Consider the following 13384-nt stretch of genomic DNA (forward strand, 5'->3'; position numbering starts at 1 on the left):
TCTGCTGACTCCTTGAGGCTCTCAGATGTCTATTATTGGCATATTCATCAAAAACCCTGGTTTCTTCTAAAGACATCTTTGTGTAGGCATGTTGCAGCATTCTCTGTTGCATATTGGGCCTCTCAGTATAAAATCAACCATAAGGACTGGAGTTTCTTCTTCCTCCCATACACGTCTTGCATCTCTCTTTCTCATGTAATTTATTGAAGTAAGTGTAAGCCAAGGGAATAAACATCAAGTCAGCTTTAGTTTTAATACAGCTTTGTGCTTCAGCAAAGTCCTGTTTCCCCAAGTATCCATTGGCTTGTCTCTCCCTTTACTAAATTTCTGAGATGTGAATAATGTAAACAAACATAGCTGTCCTCATTTAAACTAGTCATTAGGCTCATTTTATGGTCTGGATAAAAAAATCAGCACCTCTGGGGCTAGTTAACTCATTCTAAAGTAGATGCCTAGGACAGATACTGTAAGGTGCAACTCCTGCAGCCTTTTCCTTGCCACTACCACCAAAGAAAATCTTGGGTGATCTTACCAAGAAAGGTTTGTTTGCTGAAGCAAAGTGAAATGGGTCCTGCTCTGGGTGCTGTTCCCATCTCATCCCCTACACATGCTTCTAACCTTCCTGCTTGTGTTTTTCCCTCTTCTGGTCTGTCTCTTCCAAGCCAGTTGAAATAGCCCTTCTATTTTCAAGAAATTAACTGTTTAGCTTCCACATCTTTGGGTGTGTCATAATCATTTGGGGGTTTTAACAAGTCCTTTATTTAACTTTATACAAATAATTAATTTTGGTGGCTACTGTGTTAATTCTCTGAGCATGTCTCTTTCATTCATAGGTACCAGATTATACCACAGTTATTGAGCACCCCATGGACCTATCAACAGTCCTCTCCAAGATTGACCTACACCAGTACCTAACTGCAGCAGATTTCCTAAAAGACATCGACCTCATCTGTAGCAATGCTCTAGAGTACAACCCAGATAGAGATCCTGGAGGTGAGGATGTGGGTTTCACCCTAATTTGGATAAAATGAAAATGTATATATAGATAAATGTCTTCTGTGGACAGTAGATTTGACGTTAGACCATTGTTAACATCCACATTTCTTGCCAGACTGTTAATGTTGTATTATTAAACTACTTGGGCATGAAATGGTGAGCAGAGTGTTGATAAGTAACCACTGCTTTTTGCTGCTGTTAATTATTAACTTCCACACTGTTATGCAGAAAACACTCAGAAAACTTTCCAGCACCTACCTAGGAGAAGAGCAAAATATTTCTAAGTAATCAAAATGAAGGATTTCACTGGCTGGTAGAAAATACTGGGTTCTGACTCAAATTTCAGATCGTCAGATTAGGCACCGGGCTTGTTCTCTGAGGGATACCGCGTACGCCATAGTGAGGGAAGAAATGGACGAGGACTTCGAACAGTGCTGCGAAGAAATCAAAGAGTCTCGTGAGGAAAGAGGTATGGGGTTTGATGCTGAGGATTTTGAGGCTCCTGTCAGTATTTGTAGCCAACAGTGCAAGACAGTTCTTTGTTGTCTGTTCTTCGTTGCAAGGTTGTAGCTCTTCAAAGTATGCTCCATCTTACTACCATGTAATGCCAAAGAAGAACTCTGTTCCTGGGTGTAAGAAAACTGACCCGAAGTGTAATGAGAACGTGAAGGTGCCAGCAGCACCCCTAGATGCCAGCACACCCTGCTGTCAAGGCAAGTTGCATTTTATTCACATTTTCTTGGAGAACTTCTTGGAGAAGAAGTTTCTGATAACTTCCTCTGTTCTCGTGACACAACAGGTTTCTGTGATCCCTGGCTCTTCATGCCAGAGGCATTATGCTGTTTAATTCACTTCAAAATGTGAGGAAAAACACAGATGTCATGCAACCAATGTGGTTATGAAGTTCAAGTCCAGTGACTGGTTGGCATTGTGAGACCCTAGCCTTGGTGGCCCAATTGACATTTCATGGGTGCTAAATTGCTAGCTCTTGAAATCCAAAACGTGGTTACATGGCAATTTCTAAATACTCCATTAATTTTTTGTTACATGAAACAGTATTTTTCCCTTTCCTGCCCTCAAATATTGAACCCTATGCCACTTTTTACATTGATTTCCAATTGAAAGGGGAAGGAGGGGAAAAAATACAGAGTAATAATAATAGATATGGAAAGGAAAGCTCATTATTTCCTCACTCTCCTGTGAAAAGGGCATGAATGGACAAAGGGTTTTGGGGCTTTTTCAGTTAAAGTGTATGACATGGTGTGAAGATTTGTGGTCTCACTGACATAGCTGGGAATGTTGCCATTGACTTCACACATATGCTTTGTCCAGTACTCTGTGAATAGAAAAACTGGTGGGATTTTCTTGAGAGCAGAAATGCAAAGTTAGTTTTAAACAAAATTAACTGAATCAGAAAGCATGTCACAGTATCACTAAGGTTGGAAGAGACCTCAAAGATCATCAAGTCCAACTTGTCACCACAGACCTCATGACTAGACCATGGCACCAAGTGCCACATCCAATCCCTTCTTGAACATTTCCAGGGATGGTGACTCCACCAGCTCCCTGGGCAGCCCATTCCAATGACCAATGACTCTCTTGGTGAAGAACTTTCTCCTCACCTTGAGCCTACACTTCCCCTGGTGCAGGGGAAGTGTAAATCTTTACAGACAATTTTTTTTTCTCCATCAAATAGTCCCTTTAAAATTGTCTCTAACTCTGCCCAAGATGTGTTTAGCTTTTGAGGTTAACAGCTTTATGAGAGATTGGAAGCACTTGTCTCCAAATGCTTTTTTGTTGTTCATCTACATTAGGTAACACAGTAAGACAATAAGAAACACCTCCTAATAACCTTGCTATCATGGAATTAATAAGGTTGGAAAAGACCTGAGAGATCATCAAGTCCAACCTGTCACCCAACACCTCCTGATTAATTAAACCATGGCTTCAAGTGCCATATCCAATCCCCTCTTGAACACCTCCAGGGATGGTGTCCCAGCAGCAGCATCCCTAAGTATCTGTTTCTTATTGTCCACTATATGAAACTTGAGGGCTTTGGAAGAAGCAAGCAAAACAAAGCATCCACCACAGCAAACAACATGGCTGGAGATCTCTTACAACCATCAGCATCCTCCTAAGGTGTGGAGAGCAGCTTCTCCACCACTCAGTTCTTGGCTTTTGCATCTCACTGCTGATGTGGCAGTGGCTCACACGAGCTCCTACACAGCTCAGCATCAGGACAGTGCTGAGCATGCAGATAAAACACTTGAACGTGTCCAGAGAAGGGCAACAAGGCTGGTGAGAGGCCTTGAACACAAGCCCTATGAGGAGAGGCTGAGGGAGCTGGGATTGTTTAGCCTGGAGAAGAGGAGGCTCAGGGGTGACCTGATTGCCCTCTACAACTACCTGAAAGGTGGCTGTAGCCAGGAAGGGGTTGGCCTCTTCTCCCAGGCAACCAGCACCAGAACAAGGGGACACAGTCTCAAGCTGCGCCAGGGGAGGTTTAGACTCGAGGTGAGGAGGAAGTTCTTCACCAAGTGAGTCGTTCATCATTGGAACAGGTTGCCCAGGGAGGCATTCAAGGGGAGATTGGATGTGGCACTCGGTGCCATGGTCTAGGCATGGGGTCTGTGTTGATAGGTTGGACTCGATGATCCTCGAGGTCCTTTCCAACCTAAGCAATACTGTGATACTGTGATAAAGTAAGAATTTTCTGCAGAGATAAAATCTTGATGATTTTGTGAATGAAATACTGTAGCTGGTTTTGAAAATCTGCTAGCAAATTGACCTCATTGGCTCTGTAGGGAGACAAACAATGGTACTTGAGCTCCTTTGATCATTTTCCTTGTATGTCAAATGAGTTGAGAATGCTGGATCTTGAAGTAAGAACTGTTTTCACAATGTTTTGAATTGCTTTTTCTGGAATCTCTTCATAGAGATGTCAAGAAGGAAGCGTAGAAAGAATAAAGTGTCTTCCAGTATTACAGCAAAAAGGAGGCATTTTCAATTCAACAAAGAAAATAAAGTCCCAGAAGACCAAAATGAAGTAGAAAGTGACGAAGAGTCTCCAGAAAGACATGTTTCTAACATCGATCGCGTTGAAGTTGAGTCCACACAGAATTACGCTGTGGATGAAAATGAGAAAGTACTTCAAGAACGGCAGAAAAACAGGAATGAAAACAAGTCTGCCACAGAAAATGAGAGAGCTCTGGTGGCTAAGCCTACTGAAAAGAAGACTGTCATGGTTCCTGAACATTCAGACCTGAGGCTGGAGAGTGAAACGTTGCATTGCCAAGTAATAGAAAGTTCTGAAGACGGAGATTCAAGTGGTAAGCGAGAGATCAAACAGGCCATGCAGATGCTCTTTCTTTCTGACGAGGATTATACTGTTGTATTATGTTTTAGCCTTCTTTAATTCCATTTTGTTATTGCTGTTTTAACTCCCCAGAGTAAGCATGGAGTGTTTCTTGTTCTGCCAAACTCTTGTTTTTCTGCAGTGTTAAGTTAAAAGAGTTGTACTTCAAGCAGTGTGGACCCAGTCAGGTGTGGAATAGAAGAATAATGTCCTGCTGTTTGCAAGGGAAGATGTGGTTCCTAACCTAAATTACTTTGGAGTTTTACTGTGCAGTGCTGTAATGACAACATGACTATTTTGTTTCCTGTTTTTACCATGCCTTTTTCTCCAGTGATTTTTTTTTTTTGTGTGTGTGTTTGAGGTTTTTCATTTTCATGGAGTGACTTTTCACCAGAAAGAAAATGAAAGTCAAGCATTTCCTAGTAAAACAATGGTAGCAGTTTTATCCCTCCCATTGCAGGGAGAAATTTTATCTTAGGTATGGGATACTTCACTGATGCTGTATTCCTGACAAACAGAAAGCCTGACTGAAGGAATTTGTGTCATTCCAGATTCATGGGTGCACTGTGTGACTCGTGCAAGACGTTCTCAGGGAAAAGAACAACAGGAAACACGTGTTGAGAAAGCCACAGACAATCATACACCACCAGTGGTTGTGGATTACTTGGAGCTCAAAGTGAGTCTTCACCTCCATTTTATGAATACTGAAGTAGCAATTTTTTTTTTGCTGTGTGCACACTTGTAAATTAAGTTGGTTGTTAACCAATGACAATTAAAACTATATATAGCTTGTGAAATAATTGAAATTGTAATGGGCATTGACTGCTATGTTTCCACACCTGGTGATGTGGAATGCTAGGAAGTGAGTTCTCATTCTAATTGTTAATGTTAAGGGGCTTGCTTAATTTTAAACTAGCATCCTGACAACCTGCTAGTACTGCTAGCAATGTCTTAACAATCTTTGTGATGCATATGAAGAGTTTCTTTTATTTTAGGTTTTTGCTTGTTGACATTGGTTAGGAACCTGAAAAGGACTTTTATTTCTAGCAGTGATGACTTCCAACCTTACATTAGCATGATGACATAAAGTTCATCATGGATAAAATACTACTAGCTAGTTTTCTGAAACTCTTTCAAAAGGCAGCCTTAGGAGTTTGCATCCATATAGTTAAAATGGTAAAAGGATTTTCCAGTCCCTCTTAGAAGAGAAGTTGCTATCCTAGGCTATAGCTGGGGAAAAGGTTGAAAATGGGCCTAGCTGCAGGGTCTAAAAGAAGTTCCTTTGCATGAATTGGAAAGAGTAGAACAAGGACCTAATCTTCAGGGGATATTGCAGTGAGAAAAATTGCTAGGTTGGAGTCTTGGAAGTTGGCCAGTGCAGAGGAGGGTTGCTGTTTACCTGCAATGAGGAGAAAGGGAGTATTCTCCATGTGTGGGGAGATTGTGGCCAGATAGGAATTCCATTTAGTGGAGGGGTTAGTCAGTCAACACAATTTCTGTCACACTTTAAAGATGTGACTGACTTTGTAAAGGTAAAACAAACTTTTTCAAGCTAGCTTCCTGAAAAAGCAGATTTCAGGGAGGTTGTTGTTTATGTCTGCTGGTGTATACAGAGAAGCCACACAGGTTTTTTCATAGAGGCAAGGTGCTAATAGCATGTGCTCTGAAATTATTGCCTGCTGGAGTACAGCCTTTATAGATGTTTCAGCCATGAGAAGAGCTACAGTCATGAAATGTAGAAAATGTGTTTTTAGAAAATGTGTTCCAAACCTAGCTGTTCACACCAGAGAGCTTATTTGGAGCTCACCTGCAGTGAATAAGCCAGATGACTCTCCAAAATGTAGCTGCTTGCTTTTGTTTGTTGTTGTTGTTCATTTATTTGCTCGGTAATAGACCTGGAAATGTATGAATATACAGAAGAGTATACAGTCATCTATGTTGATATGCCAGAGGGATGGGATGTCATCCAGAGGGACCTGGAGAAGCTGGAGAGGTGGGCCCAGGTGAACCTCCTGAGGTTCAACAAGAGCAAGTACAGGGTTCTGCACCTGGGCTGGAACAGTCCTCACTATCAATACAGACTAGTGGATGAAGTGATAGAAAGCAGCCCTGTGGAAATGGACTTTGGGGATGCTGATAGACAAGAAGCTGAACATGAGCAGTGTGAGCTTGCAGCCCAGAGAGCCAATCTCATCCTGGGCTGCATCAAAAGATGCATTGCCAGCAGATCGAGAGAGGTGATTCTGCTACTTGCTCTGGTGACACCTCACCTGGAGTACTGTGTCCAGCTCTGGACCCTCAATACAGGAAGGACACCAAGCTGATGGTGGGTCCAGAGGAGGGCCACAAAAATGATCAGGGGGCTGAAACATCTCTCCTGTGAGAAGAGGCTGAAGAAGCTGGGGTTGTTTAGCCTGGAAAGGAGAAGGCTCTGGGGAGACCTAGTAGTGGCCTTTCAGTACCTGAAGGGGGCCTACAAGAAGGGGTGGAGAAAGACTGTCTACAGAGGCCTGTAGTGATAGGATTAGAGTAATGGCTCCAAACTAGAGTAGATTTAGATTGGACGTTAGGAACAGGTTCTTCACCACGAGAGTAGTGGAACACTAGAACAGGTTGCTTAAAGAGGTGGTTGGGGCCCCATCCCTGGACTTAGTCAAAATGAGGCTCAGCAGGGCTCTGGGCAACCTGATCTAGTTGAGGATGACCCTGCTTACTTGCAATGGCAGTTGGACTAGATGACCTTCAGAGGTCCTTTCCAGGAACCCAGACCATTCTATGATTCTATGTGGCAGCAACACTTTCACACAGAATGTTGACCATGCATGTCTGTCACATCCTACCTGTTCTGTTTGCAGCAGCTGAAAGCACTGTGTGGTTTTTGTGCATCTTATCTGTATATTGTAAGGAATGAAGTTGAGGAGAATACTCCAGTTTGCTGCTAGCTGATCTGAGGCAGACAGAGTCTGATGACAGGCAATTGTGAGGCAGTAATGTTTTCATTGATATAGCTGCTCTCTTAAGCTTCATCTTCACAGCCTGGCACAACAGTCCCAGCAGTGTAAGAAAATTGCTTCTACTAGCTTATCACTGTTCCTTTCCCAAAGTTTATCACATTCATATCTTTGGTAACAGAAATGACTGTGAGAGATTGACTTGGCCAGCAGCAGACTACCACTCTGGTAGTTTATCCATTCTTCAGTTTAAAGGCTAGCTGATCTAACTGCTTCTTGATCTGGCCAGATGCTTGAGTAGTGCATTCTGCCAGCCGTTGTAGGCACTCAGCTCCTGAGTAAAGGTGAGCAGCTAAGGATGCTTCTGTTTCCAGCTGGCGCAACTGTATCTGAAAGATCTGTAGCCTGTCTTTCAAAGATCCATGTCATGGTACTCTGTATTGCAGCAAGTTTCCCTTACGAAATACAGTAGTGGATTTGCTGTGGCAGCAACTCTGTGTCAAAGTGGATTGTGTCATTCCCTGACATTCTGGAAGCAGCCGATTGGCAGTTAAGATCATTGAAGTGATAGATTGATTAGCAACAAAATATTGCCTGAAATTTAAGCCTTGCTTTTCTGTGAAGTATGAAATATTAACTCATTTTCTCCAGTTAAATCTTGTCAGGTATTTCACCTGTTCTCAGAAGCGTCACTGGTATGTTATTTAACAGTGTAAGCAAGCAGGACGTCACTCGAGTTGTGTTGGTATTGTTTAGCTCCTGAAACTGCAAAGAACCTGTGTAAAGGATCTTGCACTGTTCTAAACTTTTCATTTTCCATTTCTTTTTTCTTCAGCAACTACTGAATTTAGTCACTCTGATATCTAGAAACTTCAATATATTGCAACTGGAAAAACTATACGCTGTTCTGAGTCAGTGCATTTACAGGCATCGGGAAGACTATGACAAAACCGAATTAGTGAAGGTAATGTTTCAATGTATTTTTTTCTATAGCTCTTTCTGTCACTGTTAGGCATTTGTGTGTTATGTGCACGTATGTTTGCACCTTGACATCATGCTTCTGTAGCATTACTCTTCCCTGCTTAGCTGCCTGCGTTACAAGGCTTTCAGTCTGGGAGACATTTATCCATATTGCAAAATCATTGTTGTATTTGGCATAATATTTGGTGGTTTCAGCAGGAAAAAAAACTTCAGCTCGAAGACAATGGGTCCACCCACACAGCCTGCACAGAGCAGTTAACCTCTAGTCTGTCAGAAATCCTTCCACTGCACCTTTTTATGGGTAGGGGGGCTATGGAAGGAGAGTGCTTTTCTCAGCATGTCACTTCCTCTTTCCTTACAGGCAGTCAGACATGGTGATACTTGGTATAGTAATCATTCTATTCTTGAAAAGAAATAAAGTGTGAAACATAATGAGAGTTTGAGACTTTGCTCTAGTCTCACCATAATCTCTTTTAATTAGCATGGCTCGAGCATTTTTAATTTCACATAAGGGAAGATTTCTGTCTATGCCAGTTCAATGCTAATGAGTCAGATTGTCTGATCTTTTTGGGTAAGAAAGGATTTCTGTGTTGTTGGAACTCAGAAATCTTCCAGAGGCACCTCTGTGGTCCCATACAGGCATTCCCAGTATTGAATCAATTTTGATAGGTTGGATATTCAGTCTTCAGATTTAGAATCCTTGAAATCCACTTGTCTTTGAAATGCCTGTGCTTGAGAATAGATAAAATTCTTCATGCCTCTCAGTCTGCCTTAAAAATGAGGAAGCCTCTTCTCTTTGTCCCCGGTCATCTCCATCTCATCTTCTTCATCTGATAAAGAGCTAGAACAGACACTTAGTTCTGATTGTGCAAGTGAGGAGTATTTGGATTCAGGGAGACTGTTCCTGAAAAGTATGCCTTTCTCTCCCGTCCAGTACAATGATCTGGTTCAGTACGAGAAGGCACTTTTTATGTTATCTGGGGGCTTGTGAGCTTTGAGGAATGTGATTTCTTTGTTTTCTACTTATGTTTTAACAAAAAGCTATCTCTCAGTCAGTGACTGTGCATGTTGATCAGTACCAAGCTGTACTGTCTGAAGAAATAGACTTTAACAAGTAATTACTGAGAGTGCAGAAAGTAGCATTTCCAGCTTTTAGTTGTAGCTTTTCGGGAGCTGTATCTTCTTTCTTTCAAACTGTTGATACAGATCCACAGTCTCTCTAAGCTACTCTCTATTTTGGATGCATAAGGATGCATTTGCAGCTAGTGGGTATAGGCACTGTGTTGGTGGTAGCATGTGTATTTGCTAGATGTTACTGACAATTGTATGCATGTACAGATCCTTTCTTCTTTTAATGAAAAAAAAAACACATAGGATTCCTGAGCTTTTATTCAAGCTGACCACTAGTTTGTCTGTTTGTCTTATTAGGAAATGAAGAAAGAAACAACAGCCTTCAGTTACCTTCAGTGACGCTTCCCTGTAACGTTTGCTGGGGGGTTTTTTGGTCGTTGTTGAATGCTGTCATCTGTGCTTAATTCAATCCTATTGCTTTTACATAGAGTAATCAAATACCTTACAGCTTGTTAAGAAAGCTCACATACCGTCTTGTACCCCTTTTTTTTTTGGTGTTACTTTGTCCTATCTATTTTCACGTGACATACTACTGTGACTGCCTCTGGAGCGCTGCAGATCTGAGCATCTCCCAGACAGCAGCAGTAGCACTCTTTTAAAAGAAAATCATCAAAAGCTCCATAAAATTTCATCATTGTTTTCCATCCTGTGGGAATACTTGTGGGTTTTTTTTCCTGAGGCAGACTGTGGTGCTGTACAGTTCATTGCATATAACATAAAGGTTTTAAGCCAAATCTAGTTTTTGGTATATGAAAAAGAAATTCTTTAGAAACCTTCTAATGCACATCAGAGGTATTTTTTTAAAATATATGACTACCTTTGATAGCAGCTCAAGTGGTTTTGGTGGAATTAACAACCTAAAGAAAGTATGAGAGGAAACACTCTTTCCACAAGCATCAGAACTTTCACTGTGGCGTATTTTCGCCCTGTCAGAAAAACCTAACTTGAATCAAAGCAAGATTGCCTACCGTAACTGTTCTATGGTAAAACTTAAATCTTGCTTCTGAAAATGAGAATTTCCTTCATCCATCATTAAGCTGCAGATCAGATGGCTTGTAGTCAAATTGAATTGTAAATACTCTTTTACTTACCTGGAGAGAATCACATTTATTGCATACAAGTGAATATATTGTTGGTGATAAATATATTTAAGTAAGAGCAAAGCAATGCCCTGTTTTGAAGATGCATACGTCTTCAACAGAGAAAAGTTCTCTGTTCATCTGCCAGAGCTATTAAAAAAAGCAAAAATTGATAATAAGATAGGCAAAATCTAATTTTATGAGAATTAAAAGTTTATATCACAAGGTCTGGTGATAATGCTAACTGTGCAATCCCTATTTTTTCTTTCCAGTTTCTTATGTATGTATTGGTTTGGTTTTGTTTCTTTCCGGTGTGTTTGTCAAAATGGGTACTATCCAGATTTTTTCTTTTTGTCTGTATTGCTTGGATATGTTTGATTTCAATAAAAAAAAAATAATCATAGTATCATAGTATCATTCAGGGTTGGAAGGGACCACAAGGATCATCTAGTTCCAACCCCCCTGCCATGGGCAGGGACACCCCACCCTAGATCCAGCCTGGGCTTAAACACCTCCAGGGACAGGGCCTCGACCACCTCCCTGGACAACCCATTCCAGGGCTTCACCACTCCCATGGTGAAGAACCTCCTCCTCACATCCAGCCTGAATCTCCCCACCTCCAGCTTCATTCCATTCCCCCTAGTCCTATCACTGCCTGAGATCCTGAGAAGTCCCTCCCCAGCCTTCCTGTAGGCCCCCTTCAGATACTGGAAGGCCACAATGAGGTCACCTCGGAGCCTTCTCTTCTGCAGACTGAACAGCCCCAACTCCTTCAGTCTGTCCTCATAGGAGAGGTGCTCCAGCCCTCTGATCATCCTTGTGGCCCTTCTCTGGACACGTTCCAGCACTTCCACCTCCCTCTTGTAATAGGGGCTCCAGAACTGGACACAGTACTCCAGGTGGGGTCTCACCAGGGCTGAGTAGAAGGGGAGGATCACCTCCCTTGACCTGCTGGCCACACTTCTCCTGATGCAGCCCAGGATCTGATTGGCTTTGCGGGCTGCAAGTGCACACTGAGAGCTCATGTTGACCCAAAACAATCACCTTTTGGTGTGTGTGGTATTTTATGGCAGAAAAATTGTGATCATTAATAACTTTACACTTTAAAGTCTTGAGACCTGTGCTGTTTTTAAAACAAGAACTGTATCTGAGCAGCTGACTTCACTCTCAGTGTATTGCTTATTATGCAAAAGCAAGCAGAGGAGAAAGATGCTCAGCATACATTTTTCTAAAGTTTTAATGTAATTTATTACATTTGAAATGCAATAAAGGAATTAACATGGTTTTTCCTTCATGTGGTCTCCGGATGGGCTGCTGTCACCTACGTTCACCAGGGAAGTGTGGGCGGTTTGCTGACCACATTCCCCAGGATGACTGAAAATCTGAACCAGAGTGACAGGGTGAGAAATCAGAAACATTGCTGGTATCAAAACTTTTGATCTTCAGAGCTTTGATCAAACTGCTTCCTGGCACTGGTCTCAACAGGATCCTGTATCTACACAGGGGGTGTTTTTTAATTATAATGTTGTAAACCTTGATCTTGCATGACCGGCGACCAACACTTCACTCCTAACAGTTCCCACAAACACCATCTTTAGCTTTCTTTCTCAGGGAAACAATCATGTTGTGGTGTCTGAACAAAAATGGCCAACAGCGACAAAAGGAATTGTGCGTTCGAAATGCAACATCTTTGGGAAGTATGGAGCACGAGTTAAAACTAACTATTGACTAAAATGTCCAAGTACGTACTAAAGGAAGAGATCTCCTGTCTCCTAGCTCTGTAACGAAACGCACAAGACGGGTGGGTGGGAGGTCTTTTCAGAGCCCTCCTATGCTCCCGCGCCCCTGGTTTGGGGTTCATGACCCCGCGGTACAGTCCTTCCTCAACGACAGCTCGGGGCGCCTGAGGAGACCTCGGGGCTGGGGTCGGAGAGAAAGCTTTCACGGGGGGTAAAGGCGACGCTTCCCTTAGAACCTATCTGAACGCGTCACGGGAGCGTCTAGCGCGGAGCTGAAGTTTGTCGGCGGAGGAGCGGGCTGAGGGCGCCGCTGTCACCCGGGAACTCTTGGCCTGCCGCCCCCCTTCCTTCCTGCCGCAGCCGCTGCGCCCCGACATCTCGCCCGGCGGAAGGACGAGCAGACGGCGGTGGACCCAGCGCTACAGCGCCGGGGAACCCCCCGCTGCTGGCCGCTGCCTCGCTGGTGTCGGGCCGGGCTGGGCCGCCCTCCGGCTTGTGTCCACCGTCTGACGGGCGGGGCGGCGGCGGAGCGGCTCCGCCCCCGCTCCCTACCAGGGAGGCTGAGGCACCGGCCGCCGCTGCCCGGCCTCCCCGCGCACCCGCCCCGGGGCAGCGAGGCGCCGGGAGGATGCGAGTGGGCGCTACGGGCGGCGGCGAGGCAAGGGACCGGGCGGCCGGCGGCGTTGGGAGTTCCCGGCTCACCCGCCGCCCCCCCGCCCCAAAAGAAGTGCAGTAGTTTGTGAAACGCAAGATGGCGGCGCGGCCGTGAGCGAAGGCGGCAGGCGGGCAGGCAGGCGGGCGGCGCGGGCTGAGGGGGCGAGGCGGAGCGGCGCCGTCAGGTAGGGGCTCGCGTCTCCCGCTGCTTCTGGCGCGGGCGGAGAGGGGGGTCTCTCGGCGCCGGGAAGGCGACCCTCCTTACCCTCCCGAGAGGCGTGCCGCCCACAAGCCCCCGCTTCCCCCCGGGGAGCGAGCTAGCTGCTCTCCCGGCGGGGACGGGGCAGCGCCAGCGCGCCCGCTGCCCCGCGCCTGCCCGAGGCCAAGGCGGCTCTTGGTCGGCGGGGGTGGGCGGACTGAGCCGGGCCCGGTGGGGGTGGCCGCCCCGCTGCCGCCCGCGGGGTGGGCGCGGTGGGCCGTCCGTGCCCCGCCCGCCTC

At 44.6% G+C, this 13384-nt stretch overlaps 2 protein-coding genes across 3 annotated transcripts in view; both read left to right on the forward strand.

Moving 5' to 3' along the window:
- ATAD2 (ATPase family AAA domain containing 2) overlaps positions 1-10891 on the forward strand; it is a 40420-nt gene extending 29529 nt beyond the window's left edge. For both annotated transcript variants that reach the window (XM_068158607.1, XM_068158608.1), the window contains exons 22-28: positions 834-993; positions 1343-1465; positions 1560-1709; positions 3933-4325; positions 4903-5027; positions 8138-8266; positions 9712-10891. In XM_068158607.1, the coding sequence (XP_068014708.1) occupies positions 834-993; positions 1343-1465; positions 1560-1709; positions 3933-4325; positions 4903-5027; positions 8138-8266; positions 9712-9753 (1122 nt within the window). In that variant the 3' untranslated portion in view covers positions 9754-10891. The remainder of the gene's footprint in view (positions 1-833; positions 994-1342; positions 1466-1559; positions 1710-3932; positions 4326-4902; positions 5028-8137; positions 8267-9711) is intronic.
- Positions 10892-12705: 1814 nt separating this feature from the next.
- ZHX1 (zinc fingers and homeoboxes 1) overlaps positions 12706-13384 on the forward strand; it is a 30348-nt gene continuing 29669 nt past the window's right edge. The window contains exon 1 of the mRNA XM_068158609.1: positions 12706-13071. The gene's annotated coding sequence lies outside the window, so the exon portion shown is untranslated. The remainder of the gene's footprint in view (positions 13072-13384) is intronic.

The sequence above is a fragment of the Melanerpes formicivorus genome, unplaced genomic scaffold, assembly GCF_026170545.1.
Source record: "Melanerpes formicivorus ecotype bairdi unplaced genomic scaffold, bMelFor1.0.p_v2 SCAF_40, whole genome shotgun sequence".
NCBI classification, from domain to species: domain Eukaryota; kingdom Metazoa; phylum Chordata; class Aves; order Piciformes; family Picidae; genus Melanerpes; species Melanerpes formicivorus.